The following is a 23,160-nucleotide window of genomic DNA, read 5'->3' as shown; positions in this document are numbered from 1 at the left end:
AATTCCCAAAGCACAGGAGTGATGGAGTTTGTCCCATATATGCCCCGCCTCTATCTTTGTCTTTATAATGGCAGGTGAGATAGTTTTAGCCCAGTAATTTTCAAATCTGGCAAATTATAATTGAAAAGATCAATTTATTCATAACATAAACTTAGCAGGTAGAAATGATGCTTGAACGGATGGGATACATTTTCATCTGCTACATTCCCATAAAGTATTTGGATGTTTTAAAATCCCTTCTTCCCACCCTTTTCTCTTTGACTCTTATCCATTTTTCTCAGAAAAATCTTTCCATTCCATTTGCAAGCTTAAAAAGTAACATTAACAAGTGGCAAGTATAATACTAGTGTTGCTTACATACTTCATAAAGGAAAAGAAATACCATAAAGTAAAATATAATAACCTGATAATTTACTATGCTCCAGGCATTATATGCTGAATGTTTAATGTTGTCTGTTCTAATTCCCAAAGCAACTACCATAATATATATTTCCAGATGGGCAAACTACGGTCCAAAGAGAATGACTGGTCCAGGTTATTCAGCTACCTAAACAGCAGAGCTGGGATGGAATCCAGGTCCACACTGGCTCTAAAGCATTTATTCTTTTTCTCTTTTAAGTTAAGGTAGTATGTACATTCAATAAAACTCATCCATTGTAAGTTTACAGTTTGATCCATTTTGGTAATCATATATAGCCATGCAACCGGTACCATCATAAACAATATATAGAACAGTTCATCTCCCTAAAACATTTCCTTGTGCCCTTTTGCTGTTGATCTTATCCCCCAAACCATGGCTCCTGGCAATCAACAGTCTGCTTTCTTAGCTTTGTCTGCCCTTTATACAACTTCATATAAATGGAATCAATGTGTTTGACTTCCTTTACTTAGCATAATGTTTTTGAGATTTATCCATGTTATTACATGTGTTAATATTTTGTTTCTCTTTATTGCTGAGTAGTATTCCATAGAATGGAAATACCACAATTGATCCATTCACCAGTTAATAGGGACTGAAATGTGTTCCCCCTAAAATTCATACGTTGAAGCCCTAACCCACAATGTGACTATATGTGAAGACAGGGTCTTCTATGAGGTAATTAAGGTTGAATAAGGCCATAAATGTAAAGCCCTAATCCAACAGGACTGGTGTCCTTATAAGAAGAGGAGATACTAGGAGTGCCCATGCACAGAGAAAAGGCCATGTGAGGTCACAACAAGAAGGCAGCCATCTGCCAGCCAAGAAGAAAGGCCTCAGGAGAAACCAACCCTGCCAACACCTTGATCTTGGACTTCCAGTCTCCAGAACTATGAGAAAACACATTTCTTTTGTTTAAGTTCTCCAGTCTATGATATTTTGTTATGGCATCCCTAGTAAAGTAATACACCAGTCAACGGACATTTGAAAAAATAAAGCCTTTATTCCTAACCACCAAGATAGAAAAGCCAGTATTTCAAACCTGTACAGTCCTTGAAAGTACCCAGAAATTCCCTTTAGGATTTCCAAAAACTTATCATCCTCCAAGAGTCTGCTTTTAGTATCATAATCCAAGATTAATAAAGAGAAATTTCTCACCCAAATTTTCTTTGTTTTATTTCATTATTACTACCATAGCACTATTGTTTTCTATTAATCACTACCCTTAAAGCTGTTATTTTATGAATTAAGATCAGAATTTAATAGGTGTTTTTGTGGATTGGTCAGAAAATCTAATTGTCATTAATAACATATGAAACTGCCCTACATTCTAAGCAACTGAATTTTTGCAACATTCTGTTTCATTGCTTACAAAATCTTACAAGAAACCTATAGATCTTTAATCCATGTCCCAAACAAAACAGGAATTACTTCTATACCCAACACAAAGATGTTCTCCCTGGTTCTGCTAGAATACCTTAATCAAGAGTTAAGGTAAAAGAATAAGGAGGCTCACTTCCGTCTTTTCCAGTCTTTCTTTTTTTTTTTTTTTTTCAAACTTTTTTCTAAGTAGCAGAACCCTATCTCTTCTAACAAATGAACCCCAACAAATATGAGATATTTATTCCCTGAACAAGGCTGTTCAGGTTGAAGCAGCACAGGGATTCAGAGCCCCACCTGTCAGGTATCCCTCCCCATAGTGGCCCTTAAAGTACCCCCTTGGATGCTGGGGTTCCATAGAACATGACTGGAAAAGTGAGATTCATGCTACATGGTAGGACAATTCTTTCTAGTTAGAAAGTTCTTTCTTATACTTGCCTCACTATTATCCTTCGCCACAGACACCAGCCTTTTTTTCGAGGGTCACTACTTTATCTCCTTTCGGTTTTCTTTCTTACAATGGAGTTATATTTAGCTATTCCTCATACGAAATAGTTTTCCATACCCCACATCATCCTGAACATCCTCCTTCAGATAAACCTAATTTTCCAGTAAGACAGTACTTGTCTGTCCAAGCTTCTCATAAGAACAATCAAGGCCCTTTACCATCTGATCTCTAACCACCTTTCAGATCCTCATTCCCACTATTCCATACATCAGACCCATATATTCCAGTCACACCAATTCAACCCACTCCTCTGATAGTACCATTAAAATATAATCACCTATCCGGTTAACATAAGGATCTAGATACCCACATGTTTTAACATCTGTTCTTCTCTGCTTCCTAGGAAACTCCTAATCCCCGTTTCCATTTCCATCCCCTATTATTTTTCCAATCTTGTCCAAAATTGTAAATCCAAGGCTTCACTATACCATCTTGCAGTGTCCATGCATGCCTAGTATTAATTTCTAAACTACATTTACCATATAGGTTACTAATTAAATCTCTCAATATGTGACATGTTACCAAAGTAATCACTTCAGAACTTCCAGGTCCATGTCTTAAATTTCTCATTAAAACAGAGAAAGATCATTTAAAATTTGTATGTCTGACAAGATTTCTCTGGAAATAAACATTGGTAAAGAATCTCTGCATGGGGACTTCCCTGGTGGTGCAGTGGTTAAGAGTCCGCCTGCCAATGCAGGGGACACGGGTCCAATCCCTGCTCCGGGAAGATCCCACACGCCATGGAGCAACTAAGCCTGTGTGCCACAACTACTGAGCCTGCACTCTAGAGACGGTGAGCCACAACTACTGAGCCCATGCGCCTAGAGCCTGTGCTCCGCAACGAGAGAAGCCACCACAATGAGAAGCCCGTGCACCGCAACGAAGACACAATGCAGCCAAAAATAAATAAATAAATACATTTATTAAAAAAAAGAATTCGCTTTCTAATGCAGGGGTCGTGGGTTCGATCCCTGGTCGGGGAACTAAAATTCCACATGCCGCGGGGCAACTAAGCTTGCGCACTCTAGAGCCCATGTGCCACAACTAGAGAGAAGCCTGCCCGCCGCAACCGAAGAGCCTGTGCACCGTAATGAAAGATCCCGCATACTGCAGCGAAGGTCCTGCATGCCGCAACTAAGACCCGATGCAGCCAAATAAATAAATAAATTTTTTTTTAAAAAAAAAAGAATGTCTGCATGATACTGCTATCACTGGTTGGAGAGAGTGGGCATGCACATGCGTTTGCAACAGCTGGTGCCTATGCACCCTCACACCTGTGCCCTAATAGTATTCCACTGAAAGTAATTAATTACCGCCTTACCTTTATCTCAATAGCACATTGCTAAATGACACACTAACTGCCCTCCTGAAAAGCAAGCAAAGTTCTACAGATTCTCATCACATACCAGAATATTTTATATTTTACACAGACCAGTCTGTCCAAACCAGGTCTGAAAATGCCTACTCCCTGCACCCAAATATCTGGCATATGTTCACTATACCAAAGTCTTCACTATGCCAAGGTGTCTTGTGGTCTCTTCAAACTTTAAACACTCAATTTTTAGATTGTTCAGGACAGCCAATACTTGCTAACCCTACATGTCTGAGCCCCGAGATAATGTAGGAAATTATACAGAGGGGAGAGAGCGGTAACAAAACAGGTGCCGTTGTGCCCAGGCCCCTTAGTCAGCCTCCTCGTCTCCTCCCTACCAACAGGGCTCCTCTCATGTGGGAAGGAGGGCTCCTTCGTGGAGCAAAGTTGTGGAAAGGAATGGACCTGAGAATTTGGGAGGAACTCTGGCAACACAGAGAACTGCTCATTCCCCTCACCCATCCTGACCTCTCAAAGACAGCTTCCTCTAGTAACCTGGACTTGGAAAAACCTCAGGGAACAATAAAAGCAGGCCAAGCCTTGAGCAGAAAGAAACAATAGGAAGGAATACACAGCACAATCCTTATACTGTTTGATTCCTTCATGCTCAGATAAAGATAGACACTGGAAAGGGGTAGGGGGGCAGCACTGAATTTCTCAAGAGGGGACTACCTCTAATTGTGGTCTTTTCCACCCACCCCCCTCAACCAGGTTCAATCCCAGACCTATTAAATTACAGTCTCTGGTATGGGGTCACAAGTATTTTCTATTTTGGTTCCTTTTTTTTCTTAATTTTTTATTTTATATTGGAGTATAGTTGATTTAGAATGTTGTGTTAGTTTCAGGTGTACAGCAAAGTGAATCAGTTACACATATACATATATCCATTCTTTTTCAGATTCTTTTCCCATATAGGTTATTTATTTTGGTTCCCATTTTGATTGTAGAGCCAGGATTAAGAATTACTGTTAACTCAAAAGGAAAAAAAGGGGGCAAATGGGTAGAAGAGGGAAGGATCAGAGACTAGCATTTGTTAGGTATGTATTTCTTGCCAGGTTTGGTAATGGAGCATTGCACATTTAACCTTATTGTTGGTAAAGAAGGGATTAATGTGTCCATTTAAAATAAAAAATACGGGTAGCTTTCCCAAGGAAACAAATGATGGGTCCCGGATTTAAGCTCAGATATGCTTGGTCCCTCCAAACTACATTATTTCCACTATATTAGGCTGGAAAAACAACAACAACTTTAGTCAGATAACAAAGGTATGTGTGTGTGCAGGCTAACAAAGAAAAGAAGGCAAAGTTTCAGGTACTTAACTTTCCCTCCTGATCATCGGCATACCAAGTCTTCGTCCAAGTCTCAGATTTCCAGTCTGCATATACTAGAGGCCTGAGAGGCAGTGTGTTAAAATTCTTGCCACTAATAAGGGAGACTACGTTGTAAAATTAAAACTGATCATTTTCAGAAATGCACTAATTCTCTACAATCAATAAAGTATTATTTAGTTAACTGCTACTAAAGGAAACCTGAGTGATCTTTTTGGGAAAACCCAAAAGAGCAGAAATCACTGCTCTTTTGGATTAAAGGACTGGTTAGCAGACTAATCTGTGTGTTCAAGTCTTAGATGACTACTTGCTGGCTGTATGACATCAGCAAGTTCCTTTACCTTTTTTAGAAAATGAGGACACTGCCGTGTATTAAACAAGGATGCAATAAAGATGAAAGGAATGACCATGATTCTCTGTTTTCTATCAAAGTGCCCCAATAGCAGAAGGAAACAAATCACAAAGCATTCTTAAAACTTGCTGAAATCTAGACAAAGGATTAATCTCCAAGATTTACAAGCAGCTCATGCAGCTCAATAACAAAAAAACAAACAACCCAATCCAAAAATGGGCAGAAGACCTAAATAGACATTTCTCCAAAGAAGATATACAGATGGCCTACAGACACATGAAAGAATGCTCAACATCATTAATCATTAGAGAAATGCAAATCAAAACTACAATGAGATATCATCTCACACCGGTCAGAATGGCCATCATCAAAAAATCTAGAAACAATAAATGCTGGAGAGGGTGTGGAGGAAAGGGAACACTCTTGCACTGTTGGTGGGAATGTAAATTGATACAGCCACTATGGAGAACAGTATGGAGGTTCCTTAAAAAACTACAAATAGAACTACCATACGACCCAGCAATCCCACTACTGGGCATATACCCTGAGAAAACCATAGGTCAAAAAGTGTCATGTACCACAATGTTCATTGCAGCTCTATTTTACAATAGCCAGGACCTGGAAGCAACCTAAATGTCCATCGACAGATGAATGGATAAAGAAGATGTGGCACATATATACAATGGAATATTACTCAGCCATAAAAAGAAATGAAATGGAGGTATTTGTAATGAGGTGGATGGAGTTAGAGTCTGTCATACAGAGTGAAGTAAGTCAGAAAGAGAAAAACAAATACAGTATGCTAACACATATATACGGAATCTAAGGGAAAAAAAAAAAAAAAAAGGCCATGAAGAACCTAGTGGCAAGACGGGAATAAAGACACAGACCTACTAGAGAATGGACTTGAGGATATGGGGAGGGGGTGGGGTGAGATGTGACAGGGTAAGAGAGTGTCATGGACATATATACACTACCAAATGTAAAATAGATAGCTGGTGGGAAGCAGCCGCATAGCACAGGGAGATCAGCTCGGTGCTTTGTGACCACCTAGAGGGGTGGGATGGGGAGGGTGGGAGGGAGGGAGATGCAAGAGGGAAGAGAAATGGGAACATATTGTATATGTATAACTGATTCACTTTGTTATAAAGCAGAAGCTAACACACTATTGTAAGGCAATTATACTTCAATAAAGATGTTTAAAAAAAAAAAAAACTTGCTGAAATCTAGAAAATCTTTTGAAGTCTCCAGCTTTATCTGAAAAACTGCATTCTGTTTCATATACTGCTCTATCACACAGCCATATTTTGTTTGGATAAGAGAATAATTCTGGGGTGAAACTGGTGCTCAAGGAAAATTTTGACCATGTCCTGGCAAACCATTTTAAGCATTACAATGGCAGAGACAGGTCTGTGAAAGCACTTTGTAAACTGTTCATTGCTAGATCCATATATGTTAGTACCAGCTTCCAAAAGGAAAAGTTAAAACAAAACTTCAGGAAGGAACTAAGGTGGACTAGATATTCTCTAAGGCTGTTAAACTGTGCTTTTCACAGTCTCTCTGAGATATCTTTCCCTTTCTTCCAGTCTTCCAGACTGAGTACCTACTCTATGGGCTGGGCATTGCACTGGAAACCAACGAACAGCTATGAAAAGAAGTTCATTCTCTGCCCTCTTGAAGCGTACATATTAAAGTGAAACACCAACATTAAAATAGTTAATTACAAGTGTGATGAGTGCTATAAAAGAGAAATCCACGTTCTACTGCTGACACAAGTGGACAAAGCAAACAGGGAGGTCCACAGGAAAAAGGTAACTTTTCAGTTTCCTGCATCTTTATTATTAGGTCGGAAGCACCCAAATCCTGACACCTTAGACATATTCACACACACAAAGAACTTCTTCCAAAATCCAGTAAAGTCAGTCAAGAATTTCAGAGTTCAGTTCTTTACAATATTCAATGCCAGGCCATGTAGACCAGGAATATCGCTCTATTTTTCAGGAAAAGAGGATTCATTAAGCACTCAGAGCATAAACAAGGTGACAAGTAACATTAGAAAAATGATTTTCCCAGAGACACTGAATTTGTGTGTGTTAAACTAGTATAAAAATAATATAACCACTCTTAACAATTAAGTATTTAAAGCAAAGGTTATCACCCTCAACCTGGAGGCAGAAGGTTCTGATCCAGAAGGTTCTGGCTCCATCATGTCACCCTAGCCAGTTCACATAGTCTCTTGAACCTCAGCTTCCCCATCTGTAAAATGAGAAGGTCAAAACAAAACAACAATGCCCTTAGGTCCCCTACCATGTTCATGTGCAGCATCTACCCAAAATAGTTTGAAATTTGAGTATAGATCATTACATGGCCTTCTGATTACTATCCTGCATTTTTAAATTAGCCATCATTTACAATATATTCATTCCACAATTATATACTAATTTTACTTCTAAATCTGTTCAGATAGAAACAGGGATCTTGTCTTCCAAAAGTTCAAAATACTCAAAGACAAAGTCTTTAATCTGAGACTCTCAAAATAATTCCTTCACTATCTTATTACTCTGCTAAAAAAAAAAAAAAAAAAACTATTGACTTATATCCACTCATGGTGAGCAGAAATACAATGTACTCTTCAAATTTTGGAAAATTCCATTTGAAATTCTAGCAAAACTGGCTCTATTCCCATTTTGGCATAAAAGCATCATGTGTTCAGCTCCCTCTCTGCCACTTCCTCTCAGCTGAGCTGCTCCCCAAGGAGTTTACCCTCAGCAGAGAATGAAAGGGAGGGGGAAGAGGAGGCTCGCCGGCCACACCAGAGTCTGCCAAACACAAAGTTCATACCAAAACCCTTTCACATCGCCTCTGGCAGCCCTCAGTTCAAACAGAAATAGAAGTGAAGCCTTCTAAAATATTTTCAACGCATTAATAAGAGGAAAAAAGCAGAAGGCAGCATGAGCTAAAGCTCCAAGCTTCTTGGTGCATCAGCTGTGTACAAGGTGTTAACAATCAATGACCTCAGAGTTTCTCAAGCAGATGAATGTCTTTTTGAGGTTTTTTTAAGATATTAAAATTTTAAGTCTTCAAACATCCAAGGTTTTATTCTAGGACTCCTCAATTTATCAGTGTTCTTAAAAGTTTGATAAGGAAGAGTGACGGTAAACAATCATCCCTCCCTGTCAGAGGGAAAGTGGCACTTCAAATTTCCTTGTTTTTTTTTTGACTTGTGGAAACAAATTCTTTATTTCATAATTATCATATGGGATAGCAAGTTTAGCTGTATTAAGTTCAAATTACTGGGTTAGAGGTTGCAATTAACAAGAAGCTGTAGAAGATACCTACTGAAGTATAAGCCTCTACTGGGTTTATAGTTCAGCTGACAAATAAGGCACATAACTGTTGTATAATCTAACGGCACTTCAAATTTCTTATTTGCCTCATAACTTGGAACAGGCTGTAGTTACAAGCTGAGAGATATCAAAAAATGAATGGCATGAAAATTTTTAAATAAAACTGAACCTCTGTTACATTACAAAACTACTGTTTAGACCCTCTTCTCTAAAACGACTATGCCCCCTACTTTCCAAATGTAGCAATACTAACACCTTATTTGTACCTGTACCTAATCTCATCTACATCTCACAAAAATAATGAGGTAGTTAGAGTATCATAACTGTCCTCCTGTAGGTTTTTTTAACTAAAGAGAGACTTAGGAGATTCAGAGACTTGCTCAACCAGAAGCCATCCTTATCACATGACTCCTCCAAAAATCTAAGCCTTCACTCTTGCCCTCTGAAAAAAGGGGGACAATATTACTTCAAAATATTCTTAAAGCTGTTGTATTTTCTGTCACTATAGATTAGTGTACATTTTCTAGAATTTTATATTAATGGAATCATCTAGTATGTACTCTTTGTCTAGTTTTTTAAATTCAGCATAATTATTTTGAGTCATTCATGTTGTTGCATGAATCAACAGTTCGTCCCTTTTTTAAAATTAATTAATTAATTTATTTATTTACTTTTGGCTGTGGTTAGGTCTTCATTGCTGTGCGCAGGCTTTCTCTAGCTGCGGCGAGTGGGGGAACTCATTGATGTGGTGTGCGTGCTTCTCATTGTGGTGGCTTCTCTTGTTGCAGAGCATGGGCTCTAGGTACATGGGCTTCAGCAGTTGTGGCACATGGGCTCAGTAGTCGTGGCTCACGGGCTCTAGAGCGCAGGCTCAGGAGCTGTGGCGCACGGGCTTAGTTGCTCCGCAGCATGTGGGATCTTCCCAGACCAGGGCTTGAACCCTAGTCCCCTGCGACGGCAGGTGGATTCTTAACCACTGCGCCACCAGGGAAGTCCAACAGTTCGCTCTTCTTTATTGCAGAATAGTATTCCACTGTGCAAATGTACCACAATTTGTTTATCCGTTCTCCAGTTGCGGGACATCTGGATTATTTATAATTTTGGCTATCATGAATACTGCTGCTTTAAACATCACATACACACCTTTGTGTGGACATTGGTAAATTCTTAAGATAGAACTGCTGCATCCTATGGTAGGTGTGTATGTTTAACTTTTTTAAGAAACTGCCAAACTGTTGCCCAAAATGGCTATCCCATTTTACATTGCGAACATCACTGTACGGCATCTTTAAAAGTGCCAAACATCATGAAAGATACAGCAACTCTAAGCCCCAAAGAAGGTGCATGTTTCAGTCAGGAGACAGAGACAGGAAGCATTTCATGCAGAAAAAAAGATTCACACAAAAAGAGATGGTAATATACTCCAGGACAGCCACTCTAGCCTATTAGTGATTTGTAGGTGTGCTGTCTTAAATTCCATCAGGAAAACCTCTATCTAAATACAAACAACGTAGGATATGTTTTGGAAGTCTAACATGCAAAGAAAAGGAAATCTTTAAAAAGCAGCACTATGGCTTCCCTGGTGGCACAGTGGTTGGGAGTCCGCCTGCCAATGCAGGGGACACGGGTTCGAGCCCTGGTCCGGGAAGATCCCACATGCCGCAGAGCAACTAAACCAGTGCGCCACAACTACTCAGCCTGCACTCTAGAGCCCACGAGCCACAACTACTGAGCCCACGTGCCACAACTACTGAAGCCCACACGCCTAGAGCCCGTGCTCCACGACAAGAGAAGCCACCCCAGTGAGAAGCCCGCACACTGCAATGAAGAGTAGCCCCCGCTCGCCGCAACTACAGAAAGCTCACGTGCAGCAACGAAGACCCAACACAGCCAAAAATAAATAAATTAAATAAATAAATAAAATAAAAGGCAGCACTAAAGCTCTGGTACAAGCAATCATGACAGCAGTTCACCTGAGCATTATCTACTAGGCCGCTATGCTAAACTTTACAAGATTTATATATAGCCACTTTAGTGATCATTATCTCGATTTTACAGGTGAAGAAACCAGAGACAAAGAAGTTAAGAATGTGGCCCCAAGGTCATACAGCTTCTAAGAAGTGGGACCAGATCTGCTAGATTCTAAACAATGCTTTTCGTGGCTATGCTAATTTATTGCTCATCTCCAGGCTTCACAAGCCTTCCGGCCTACTTGGAAGATACCTCCCTGAAGCTGAGTGATACTATCCCTTAGGCCACACTGCTCCCCCTGTTTCTAAAGTTGTACTCATCAAGCAACTTCCTGATATTTCACTGTTTTTCCCATTCTCTACTTGAAAAAAGAGGAGCTGACCAGTCAAAAGGAATAAAGTGAATATACTCAGCAGTGATTCTCCTAGAGTAAATCACAAGACCAGGCATTCTGGTTTTGAACATTAACTTGACCATAAATTTGGTCACTTGACTAATGATGGAGCACCAATATCCTTTTCTGAGGATCATCATAATAGAGGAAAAAGCACCAAGTCAGGCATCAATCCCATACAAGCCCGCAACTGCTAAACTCAACTCTATACCTAGAGTGCAGGTATACACACACGTGCACACACACACAAAACCCACAGACAATCAAAGAAACAAAAAACACAAACTACCCTTAAGTGTTAGAAAAAATCTCGCTGATAAAACTACTACAGATATAGCTGGAAGCACTCTCATAGCCTCGTCCTTCTCCAGCAGGAAAAATAAAAATACATTATGCAAACTTCTAGTGTCTTTGGTGTAAGGGTGAAGAGGATGAAAAGAGGGCATTATTAGAAAGTTAAGAAAAAATACATTAACAGTTTAAAGGGAAGGGGCATATTGTTTCAGAACTAACTATATTTTGGAAATAGCAAACAAGTGGCAGATCTTACTGATGGATCAGAATTTCTTCCCATCTCCACTTCTGTATTCTACAATACTTGAGGACTAAAATTTTCGGTAACAGCCAAAATTTAGATATGTCTCTTAGTTTCCTCCCCAAAGGCTGGCCTGCTAACTCTTACTAAATTCATGGTCTTGAGTAGCAAAAATCAGGAGAGTCTTTGGCTTTACACAAATTTTGCTAGTCTTTCCACACCCTAAACGTCTACAAGTTTACTGTTTTCTACAGTTGGTTTCCTACCGTCTTCTCCCAAGCTCCATTTTCTGGCTTCTAGATGTCATCAGCAGTGGTGATTCTGAGAGGAAGGTATAGGTGGAAGACATGCACTAGGAACACCAAAAAATGGGAAATTGGCCCATTCAAAGTTGGGCAGTAGTAATGAGAAGTGAGAATGCTCACCCTGACACCTCTGTCTGTCTCATCAAGTCAGGAGAGCTGACAACATGGTATTTTCAGGAGAGATTTGGGTTTGGGTGAGATCAAGGAAGTGAAAGAATGGGAGATTTTTTGAAGACATAGTGAATGGCAGCACTATGAACAGAGTTAGGAAGCATCAATTTTGCATACCAAAAACAGTTAATAAAAAAGGAACTACAACTGTCTCACATTTTCTTTTTTAAAAAATTTAACCCTTGACTCAATTCTTTTAAATTTTCTTAGCCAGTATCTTCTTGTCTGAAAATATAGTTCAACTTCAACCCAGCCCCTTTCAATAATTGCAAATTCTGAATTAATGAAGATTTAGTGATTTGTGACCTCATCTATATGAAGGTTGAGGGAAAATAAGAAGGACAGACCAGTCACAGGACACTAACTGTTGAGCTGAAAAATGGTAGGCATAAAAGGGAAGACAAAAAATACATAGGTGTGTTTGTGCATGTGTTACATATATATGTCACCAGATGGACTGGGCCCAACTACACAAAAGGGGAAAAAAAGCTTTATCACAGCAAATCTGTCAAAACCTGTAGGCCTCACAAGTATCTACCAAGGAGGATATTTTGTTTATTCTGATCATTTCAAGTCAAAGTCAACTTTGAAAGAGAACTGACAAATGCAAATGTCAAACCCCAGTGGTTTTTACGGTTTACTTTGAGGAGCCTATAGGGCAGGACCCACAGAGTCATTTGAAGATAGGTGTGCTCTGGTATCTGCCATAATGTTGAAATATGCATAACTCATCAACATTTGATATAGATATTGGCAAAATGACCCTTTTGGTACTTTAAAAAATATTACAACATCACAGAATCTTCATTCTGAAAGCAATCATTAAGATGACCTAATTCAGTCTCCTCATCTGTAAGGATGAAGAAATTTCAAGGCTGAAAGGGGGATTTAAACAACATGTAAAAAGTGGAAAGAACATAAATGAAATCTCTTATTTAAAAGCAGAGATTAAAGAGAATCAAATCAAAGAGAATCAAAACCTTTTAAAAACAAAAGTGTCCTTTAGCTTCATTTTTTACACGGAAAATCATAAATTATATCCTCTCCCTCTTGCAGAAGAGGACTTATACCACGTCAAATTAGGTCTTTTCTAAAATACACACTTATTCCTGCAGGCAGACACACTATCATACTGTTCTTTTCTTTTACATTCATTTCTAAATCCCATCATCTAACTGAAGTGTTTTCACAAAGCTTCACAAAATTGCTGTGGCTCGGCAAGTTAAGCATGTTTATTAATCCTCACCTCAAGAATACCTGCCTTCTAGAAAAAAAGTTAGAGGTAGCAGAATCTAACTGTAAAGTGATCTTTCTTCTAGAAATTAGAAAATAGAGGTGGATAGTCTGGAACTCCCATTGTTTCCAAGACCCTCAAAAAGAGGAGATACTAGCTGTTTAGAACAAAATATGCACGGAGTGGATTAGGACCTGCATTATCAAACAATGCCAGCAGTGCTGGTTCTTACCAGTGCTCCTTGGAAGGTAGGCTACATGTCAGAACCAAAAGAAATATGGAATATATATTTTAGAGATAACCTAAAATATGCCCTAAGGAACATTAATGGCATTTCAACATCCTTACTCAAGCAAGAAGAAAAGGGGTAATATTGTAAACAATCGTAGATTTACCCAGCATGTCTTCCATGTGTATTGAGAGTCAGCTTGTATGTCAGGGAGGATGAGAGGGGACAACCTGATATCACTCATTTGATAGAGGAGAAAACTTATATCCTGAGGGATTCAATGGCTTGTATGGTCCTTCAGACAAGGGACAATTTCCATTTAGAGACTGTTCTTCTGCAAAGCTATTTGGTCCATAGACACTAGGAAGGAGAGTTGATGCCAGCCAGATATTTCTTGCAGTATTATTTAATACAGTGACTTTCTGGCTAATAAGGTTTTGATGCTCCAGAACCCAATCCAACAAGTATACTGACAAAACCATTTCTAAGCAGCAAAGCTATTGCCACTATTCCTATGCAAACTCCACTAATGGGAAACCCCTTATATGTCCAGTTTGAAGCACCTGTTGGCTATCTACCACAATGAGAAAATTCTGAGTTACAATAAGTTGATTTATTTATTCACACTCTCTAGCCCAGTCCCTCTCTATCATCTCCCTCCTTCTTCCTCCCCTCCTTCCTCCCCCCTACCACAGTGGTATTATACAGCAGGGGTCAGCAAAGTTCTCTGTAAAGGGCCAGACAATAAACAGTTTAGGCTTTTTTGTCTCTGCCACTGTAGAACAAAAGTAGCCAAAGACAATCCATAAATGAATGGGTTTGGCTGTGTTTCAATAAAACTATTTACAAAAACAGGCAGGCGGTGGGCCACATATGGCTCACAGGGCTGTAGTTTGTCAACCCCTGGTTTACAGTAGCAGTTCTCAAACTTTAGCCTGCATCAGAATCACCTACAGAACTCGGTCATACACAGATTTCTGGGCCCCATGCTTAAAGTTTCTGATTCAGCAGATCTGTAATGGGGCCTGAGATTTTGCATTTTTAATAAGTTCCCAAATGATGCTGATGCTGCTCGTTCAGGGTCCACACTTTGAAAACCACTGCTATAGAATAATGGTCTACACTGCACTCAGTGAAGGCTGAAATGTAATGAACAGCTGAGAAAGTGGAAACTACATGCCGTAGACTTGACTGCCAATTTTACAGAATATTTCATATGAAGACTTACTGTTAAGTGCCATAATATTATCTGTTCCTGGATGATGAAAATTTATTCCCATGCGTCCTAAAAAATAAAGTAATTTTACTTTAAGCACAAAGCATGCTTATATATAATCATAAATACATTGTACAATATGAACATTACAAAAAACTAAAACAGATTAATCTATAACAATGCTATCAAAGGCCACAGCAGTTAAAACAGTTTTAAATCAAGTCATAAAACATACACATGAAAAATCTTAAAACAAAGCTAAAGTCTCAATAACAACAAAGAAATAAAACAAAACAAAAAAGAAGCTTCCATTATAATAGGAAAATTTAACGCATTTCCCACATTCCAATTTAAACATGCCAACTCCCTGGATTAAGCATTTTATTTAAACAATTTATACTGCCCTTCAAATTCAAGCAGCAAAATAATGAATTCAAAGAAGTATATAAACTTGAAGCTTAGAGGGAATTAAAAGATAAAGGTTTCATGGTGGCTCAAAAATGCAACATAATGATCAGAATGGCGACCAGAAGAAAGATGTAAAATTTATATAACAGATATAGTGGGGGACAATGACCGGCCTAAAAATTTAGGGTTCTTGTGCTGCCCCTACCACTCACTAGTTATACGACCTTGGGCATAATGCTTGTGTCCAGACCTTTGTCCTTATAGTAACAGGGGGCTGGCTGCTTGTTTTGTCTGCCTCCAAACGAACAATCATTTTTACATTTTTAAGGAGTTGTAAAAACAAACACAGAAATTAAAAAACAAAGAATAATGTGCAACAGAAACTATATGGCCCACAGGCCTAAAGTATTTACTCTCTGGCCCTTTACAGATGGTGCTTGCCAGCCTCCGTTCTATAAGATGACAAGTCTGAATAAGATGTTTCAACTAATAGCCTCCAGGTTTAAGAGCAGAAGATGTATTAACTATTTGTGATTTACTTATCATATTCTGAGGTATTCAAACTAAACAATAAACAACCAGTCACTGGAAAGTCTGCCTAAAAAACCCAATCACTGACGAGCAGAATTTAAGGAAATGGCACGTTGAGAGGGTCTTTCAATCTTGACCTAGGAATATTCAGATATGGGTGTTGTTCCTATAAACTAGGGATGTTCCCTAAACGTTCTCAGAATAATACGGGTTATCAAGAAATCCAAGCAAGCCCAAATTTAGCTCATTCAACTTCTTTTATTTCCTGTGCTACAATCATTTATGGTAAAGAATTATGTAGTTTACAACCACTATATCAAATAATAGTTTTTATATGTTTCTGGAACTACTTATGTTCCCTAACGTTAAGGGGTGCCCCTCTCTGTAGTCCTCTAGAAGCTGGATCCTTTTTGTACTCTTTCCATCAGGTCTTGGGACTTTTCAACCTGGAAAGATGAAACTGAAAGGAAGCTCAGTAGTTTTCTAATTATCATCCTCTATCCTACACCGATAACTTCCAATTCAGTCTTTCTAAAGATGCGGCAAAACAAGAGCCTTAGGCAATGTTTTGTAGATGAAGGCATCACTACTTGCTGAAAAGCAGAAAATTTTTTTGCCTTTCCTGGTATCCTTCCTAATTCTGTTGGCCTCTTTGACTTTAATGATCTCTAGATCAAGATCATCAACCAAAGATTTTATAAGAAACTCTAGTTCAATGTCAGAACCATCAGAACCAGTTACTTAAATGTAATATAATTTTTTCCCAAATTCTTTTTAGTAAACCACTTATGGCTTCTTTAAGCTACTTTCTCTACCTCTTCAAAAATTAATGTTTAGATTATAAAATACAATATATTTTCATTGGAGAAAAATTAGACAATACAGAAAAATGAAGAAAACAAGATCACCAATCAAAGACAAGCTCTGCTAACATTTTGATTTATAGCCTGCCAGTTTAGGGAGTATATATGTATAAAGGTTTCTTTCCTAAAATTAGGTTTATTTTATAATATTTTAAAAATTTAATATATGGTATGCCTTAAGTTTTAGTTATTATGGGATTTTGAAGGAGAGAGAAAATACCAACAGCAAAAGAAAAACTGACTCCAAATTCAGATGAGGCCATTTCTTTTTTCTTCCTTTTGTCCAACAAATACTGCTGTTTAATCAGCTGTGAAAATAGAAATCAAGTGTGTGACATCTGGTGATTTTTGTTAATGCAGTCTGGTGCTGCCAGCGTGACATTTTGTCACCTGTCCACGGTCTGCTATTTTTAAATTGTTCTTGTCAGCTAGCTATCTTTTAAGTATAGCGTAAAATATAAGGTTTCGAAAACTGGAAGGCATACTTAGTTTTACTGAGTTAAACGATGCTGTGGAAATCTGAGACCGTGTCCCACTTTCCCCACTGCACAAGGCCTGATAAATGGGAGTGGGAGAGGATGGAGGGGGAGGTTGGAGAATAGGGTTACATATGGCTATTCAGACTCTAAAAATCACAGTCTCATAAGCTCAATTCATATTCATATTTAAGATGTTAGTTATAAAAAATTGCCTCTACTGTTATTCAAAGTTTCAGAGTCAAACTAAACCCATACTTTTATATGTCCAAAATAAAAACTGGAATTTTTATTAATTCGTAACTAATTATGAAAGTCACCTCTTCACTTCTGCAATTCCTTATGAGATAGGGAGCAACTATCTTTCTCTAATCATCCCCACATGTTCTAAAAAGTCAAGTCCTTTGGAGACCTTTACATAACAGAATGTGAGTGCTGTGTTCTAGAAAATGTTATGAGACAATGCATATTCTACTAGATTCTATTTCCTACTAATTTTCTCTATAAAGTTGAAGAGACAGTTCCTCAGAAAAAGTATCTACAAGGTACAATAATGTGATATGTAAGAATACAATAAAATGGTGTTTCAAATTCCTTTTAAGGAAAAATTATGAAAGTATGGTACTATAATATTCGAAATGTGTTCCAAAGAACCACGAAGCAAAAAAGGTGAGCTTTGACCTGAGGTCAAATCCTTGTTTCTTTGCATACCAGTTGTGAATAATTTTTGGTATGTTATCAAGTCCTTTGTGCCTACATTGCCTCATTTCAGTCTGTACTCTAGAACAATTAAATCAGAATTTCCAGAGGTAGTGCCCAGGATTAAAGAACCCTTTATCTTTTTCTTACTCTCAGGTGATTATAGTGCTATATTGAAAGGATCACTGGGCAAATTAATGGGAATTACCTATAAAAACAAAATCACTCAACTTCTATCTGTTGTCTTCCCTTTTGTGTAGAAGAGGAACAATGACTTCTTGCTAACTTCGAACCTGTGCCCTAACAGTTTCTGGAATCTGCAAACTTTTATACAAGGCAGACGGATATGGGCCAAAGGGAGGTAGTACAAAATTAGAACCGGAGTAATAATTCAAGTACGTAAAGAGACTGTATATTTTTCTAAATAAACTAAATGTAATGAAGGTGCACTTTTTCTAAAACAAGGTGACCTCAACCTTCCACAAAAGGGACCAATTTTCTGAAAGGCTCTATAATACTAAATTTAAATTATGATGAATAAAGAAAAATGCCTCTATAATACCAAAGGGATGGCATTATTTCTTCCAAGTTTCTGTCAATTTAAATGTTTTAAAGCACTATTATCAGAGGATAGCTGCTATTTTTTCCCAGATTCAGTATACATTTGAAAAACAAACCCTTCGATATCAGTTCTCAACCGACACCTGCTCTTTTCATTTTTCAAATTTCAGTTCCATGAATGGTGAAGGAAGAGAAAATTCAAATATACAAAAATGTTTCATCAGGCACTACCCCCAAGTGCCCAGCCAAGCCTACTCTTCTCTTATAACAGGGAGACTACACAGGATGAGAGAAGGATGATTCCTTCCTGTTTTTTGCCAAGGACTGTGCTATATTGTACTACCCCAGCCAGGCAATGGGACCTTGCTTCATAATGTCACCTACCCTGCCCAATGCACTGTGTTGGGTTTTCCCTATTATTCTTCTCTCTCATCACTTTGTTCTTTTTGAATAATAATCCCAAGAGACGGTATGAATAATCAAACCTTACGTCCCTGGGTTTTCAGAGGGGTTCCCCAGTGGCTAGGTGAACCCTCATCATTGGTAGCAAGTCGGGGGACAGCTGTAAGGAGGGTGCAGGGAGGAACATTTTCCCCTTTCCTAATCCTAACTCTCCCGATGCCAGAAATCCCCCTAATCCTCATAATCATGAGGAGAGTTGGCTTTCCCTGCATCCACTAGAAAAGAGGGCAGAGGACAATTCTTCCCACCCAGGCCTCACTCATACCTCTACTGACCCAAGGATTTCTGTACTTAGAAAAGAAATAAGGGATAGTTTTCATTAGTTCATCACCCTTCTCAAAACCCTCCTTCTCATTTCCTGGAGACATTTTCTCAAATGAACGACAGGAGAAGTCATACCTAAGGTATGGTAAGAGACAACAGGTAATTAATTATTAAAATGTTATTCTGCTACAATCAAGAACTGTAGTTTGAGATCTAAGAAGCCCCCCCAAAATTAGTTTTTATTTTATTTAAATTAAGTTTTGTTTAAATAAGGGTTCTGTGATCTGAGCAGCATTGCAGAAGACATTCCTCAGGGTTCTGTGAAGAAAGCTCAGTTTGACTTTTTCTCTACATTACTTGACATTTTTAACATGGGGAGGAGGTTTTTTTTAATTTTTAAAATTTTAAAATTTCCTACAAACATCTTTAAGGCTGACCTAGTATAGGTAGAAATATGATTGGAAAACTGTTAAAGCTCTTTACTAAAACAAGTTTTATTACTTCCTAAACTTCCTATTCTGTCATTTCTCCCACTAACCCTTTTTCTGCCTGAATCAAGAGAACAGTTGAATAAAGGGATTTCTTATGGAATACATTTATACGATGAAATATCACTGTGAACTTATTTTTACCATGTTCACTTTAAGTACATCATGAAGTACTTTTATTTTTCATGAATGTGATATTCTACTTTATTATACTTTCTTTACACTATTCAGGTATAAAATTTTGTAAAGCCAACAAAACTTAGGAGGATTATTTTTCTTTCTCCTTTAGGTGGTTTTTGATAATGACAGAATGTTTATCCTTCAATAATCACTACTTATATCTATGGCAAATACACAATTTTGACAACTTGCATTCGAAAGCTTTCAACACTTAGCTGCAGTCTAGCTGGAAGGAAGTAAATACTGTAGGGATATAAAGGTTTACTTTATTACCCAGGCCAGGCAGTAGGCACACCACTACCACTGCTGGTAAAAAAATCACAGATAACCTCTGAGCAGTTTCTAGTGTCAGGGACTTTATCTCACCTTCACACCCACTCTATGAAGTAGGTGCTTTATTTTAATGATGAAGACACTAAGGCTTTGAAGAGGCTAACTAATTTATCTAGATCAATAGCCAACTAAAGGCAGAACCAGAATTCAAACCCAGGTTTGAATGACTGCAAAGTCAGAAAGGCTGAGTTGAAATTTCATTTCCTATACAGAGAATATAAAATGTCTGGAAGAATATTAATAAAAATAATAATCTTTGTTATCTCTAGGTAGTAAGTCTCAGGTGGTTTTTTCACTTTCCTTTTTGTCTTTTTATGTACTACTTGAATTTCTTACCAAGAGCAAGAATGTATTATTTTCTCAAGAAAACCTAAATCCATAGAAAAACACCAAAACAAATAAGCACACAAAAAACCAATGACTCTCTAACTTGAATTTTAAGACCCTCAAAATAATGTTCAAGTAAAACAAGAGGATATTAAAGCTAGGAGGAAGAACAGGATGGATAGGGGGAAGTGTTTCTGGACAGATTCATACAGAAGCCATGTGGTAGTTCCCCTATCCTACTACCTTTCTCTTAAAGCTCAATTCACCTAGACATTTACATCTTTTGAGCCAGAGACCCTCTCTATGAATTTACCTTAAGAAAAAGCTACATGTAAGAACTAATCCATGGCAGCATTACCTATAATGGTGAAAAAGCTGGAAACAACCTAAGAGTCCAAAGTTAAGGTCTATCAATAAATTATAAAGACAAGGTAAAAACATAATGTTTATTATATGGAAAAATTTTTTAAATATATATCATGACAATGTTTCTTTTATTTTTAAATTATCTTTTAATTATTATAATTTGCTCCATTTTTTAAAATCAAATATTACTGAAAATCTTTCCCTTAAAACGCTAGCATCATAATTATGTTTTTAGAAGTAATAAGGATCAAACACATGGTGCCATAAACCAAACGTAAAAGTCTCCCAGCTGGAAAAGGGAAGCCTGAAGTTCAAACACCCTAACCAGGGGAAAATAACAGGGTGAGGTAATTGACCATGGGAAGTAGTCCATTCATAGGAAATCAATGTGGGTGGTTGTAACCATACTCAGGCTGTAAAAAAGTACATGTTAAGTGCCTTCCAACTTATTAGGACATATTATATCTATAAGTACAATTCAGAAGGCTTTTATAGATGAAACCTCACATTTGCAAGTGTAGTGGAGAAATTTATGCAGAGGTAGTTGGACGTAAAATAAAAAAGGGGCCATCACAAGTAGAATAAGGTATTTACATTATCCCATAGTGAGGTACCCTCCTTACACTTTGACAGTGCTACTCTCAACAGGGCAGAACAGCTCCTGCTTAATCAATATTCACAAAATTCTAGAAAATTATTTTACAGACTATAATCTAAGATCCTTTCATAATCTTTTATTGCTAGAAGAATACAGACCAAGATAAAACAGGTATGCATAAAGAACAAGGACTGAATATTTTAGAATAATTAGGATGGGCTTACAGCTGTTCGAGGTAGAGAAGGAAGACAAATGTAGCCTTAGAAGATACTAAAAACGCAAAACAGTCTGTGAATATTGTTTTTTTTTTTTTAAACACCATTCTCACTTCTAAGTGAAATTACCATGTACCTAATCTTTACTGAAGAAAGATGTGGTAACAGTGACTAAATATAACAATGACTAAATGAGAGGCCTTTTTTCCTACTTCTGAAGGCCTTAAAATATAGCTTTTCTCAAAATCTTTTATTTTCTTCATAGCCTGTTAACTACTTTCTTTTCACTGGAAATTGAGGAAAGCAGCAGAAAATCATGCGTATGACAAGAAAATGATGAAATAGATTTTTGGTGTGGCATGAGGAAATGACTATCAGGTTCACAGTCAGTCATACCCTATATAAGAGCTTGAAGAGAACCAGAGGGGATCAAATTCCTCACAACTCTAGAGGACATAAGGGTTCGTATAAGACGGGCATCCTTGTGGCTAACGCTTCCAGTTTTCAGATAGTTAGTCTCTAAACCCAAGTACAGTGGCTATTTCCACAGAAAATTTCCATTTCAGTATCTTAAAATATCACAGGGCCCTGGAAAAGTCCTATACCGCATAATAAGAACTATCTGTAATCATGAATGTAACATCAGCCTCTATCCTGAATTTACATGGGCTCTAAATATAGGAAGTCCTAATACTGCTGACCTTGGGACTTTCTGCCTTATATTTAACCCAAAACATTTTCCTTGTGTTTAGCCTTAGAGAATGCAAAGGGTCACTGTCTGCTCTTAAGTCTGTGTAGCAATATTTCCTACACTAGGAAAGTGATTGTATTTTAATAAAATGAAACCCTTTTCTACAAAGTTTTCTGAAGTAGTCTTTGGAGATTAAATCTCATACTTCCTTGCAGTATACTTGGACTTAAATGAATTATCCAGGTTCAGCTAAACATTCCAAATACACAAAGCCCAAAAAACTTGGCTGCTGGTCTCATGCTATAAACCACGACCTCAGCTACCCAACACATGCTTCTGCCAGACATTATGATTAAAGCAAACAACCTTGATTATGGTAGGTAGCTGAACCCAGGTTTAAAAAAAAATCAACTTTAAATACATTCCACAATGCTTTACAGAAGCAAACAAAAACAAACAAACAAAAAAGAAACAAAAACAAAACCACAATTATTAAAAAGCTGATTTTTGTTTAAAACACCAAGCAAGGAATGGACATATGAATATTCCTAACCTGCAAAATGATTCCTCCACATTATATCAGCGAAACTCATTGGTGGGCCACTGGGAGGGTAGTGTTTACCTTTCAGAGGCTCATGATCAGTCCTTATCATATCCATTAAGGAGTTCTCCAACGAGTGCAAGTTAAAAGTGTCATAGGGCCTACTCCGGTCCTAAAAATAAAAACAGAACAAGACAATACATAAAATTACTTCATAAAATTAATAACCATATCATTTGCTTCTTGCCACGGATTGATGACATGAATCAAAATTCCAGGTAGTTTTAATAACACATTCTTTTCATTAAGAATAATGACTTGGGGGCTTCCCTGGTGGCGCAGTGGTTGAGAATCTGCCTGCCAATGCAAGGGACACGGGTTCGAGCCCTGGTCT

At 37.8% G+C, this 23,160-nt stretch overlaps 1 protein-coding gene across 5 annotated transcripts in view; it reads right to left on the bottom strand.

The window, feature by feature from the left end:
• The window catches only part of CPEB3 (cytoplasmic polyadenylation element binding protein 3), a 181,438-nt gene that overhangs the window by 90,140 nt on the left and 68,138 nt on the right, over positions 1-23,160 (bottom strand). For 3 of the 5 annotated variants that reach the window (XM_036829282.1, XM_036829283.1, XM_036829284.1), the window contains exons 3-4: positions 22,779-22,938; positions 14,776-14,832 (exon numbers count right to left, since the gene is read on the bottom strand). In XM_036829282.1, the coding sequence (XP_036685177.1) occupies positions 14,776-14,832; positions 22,779-22,938 (217 nt within the window). The remainder of the gene's footprint in view (positions 1-14,775; positions 14,833-22,778; positions 22,939-23,160) is intronic. The other 2 variants (XM_036829285.1, XM_036829286.1) reach the window with 1 other exon arrangement.

This window comes from Balaenoptera musculus, chromosome 16, assembly GCF_009873245.2.
Source record: "Balaenoptera musculus isolate JJ_BM4_2016_0621 chromosome 16, mBalMus1.pri.v3, whole genome shotgun sequence".
NCBI lineage: Eukaryota > Metazoa > Chordata > Mammalia > Artiodactyla > Balaenopteridae > Balaenoptera > Balaenoptera musculus.
This window is presented reverse-complemented; position numbering and strand designations above follow the sequence as displayed.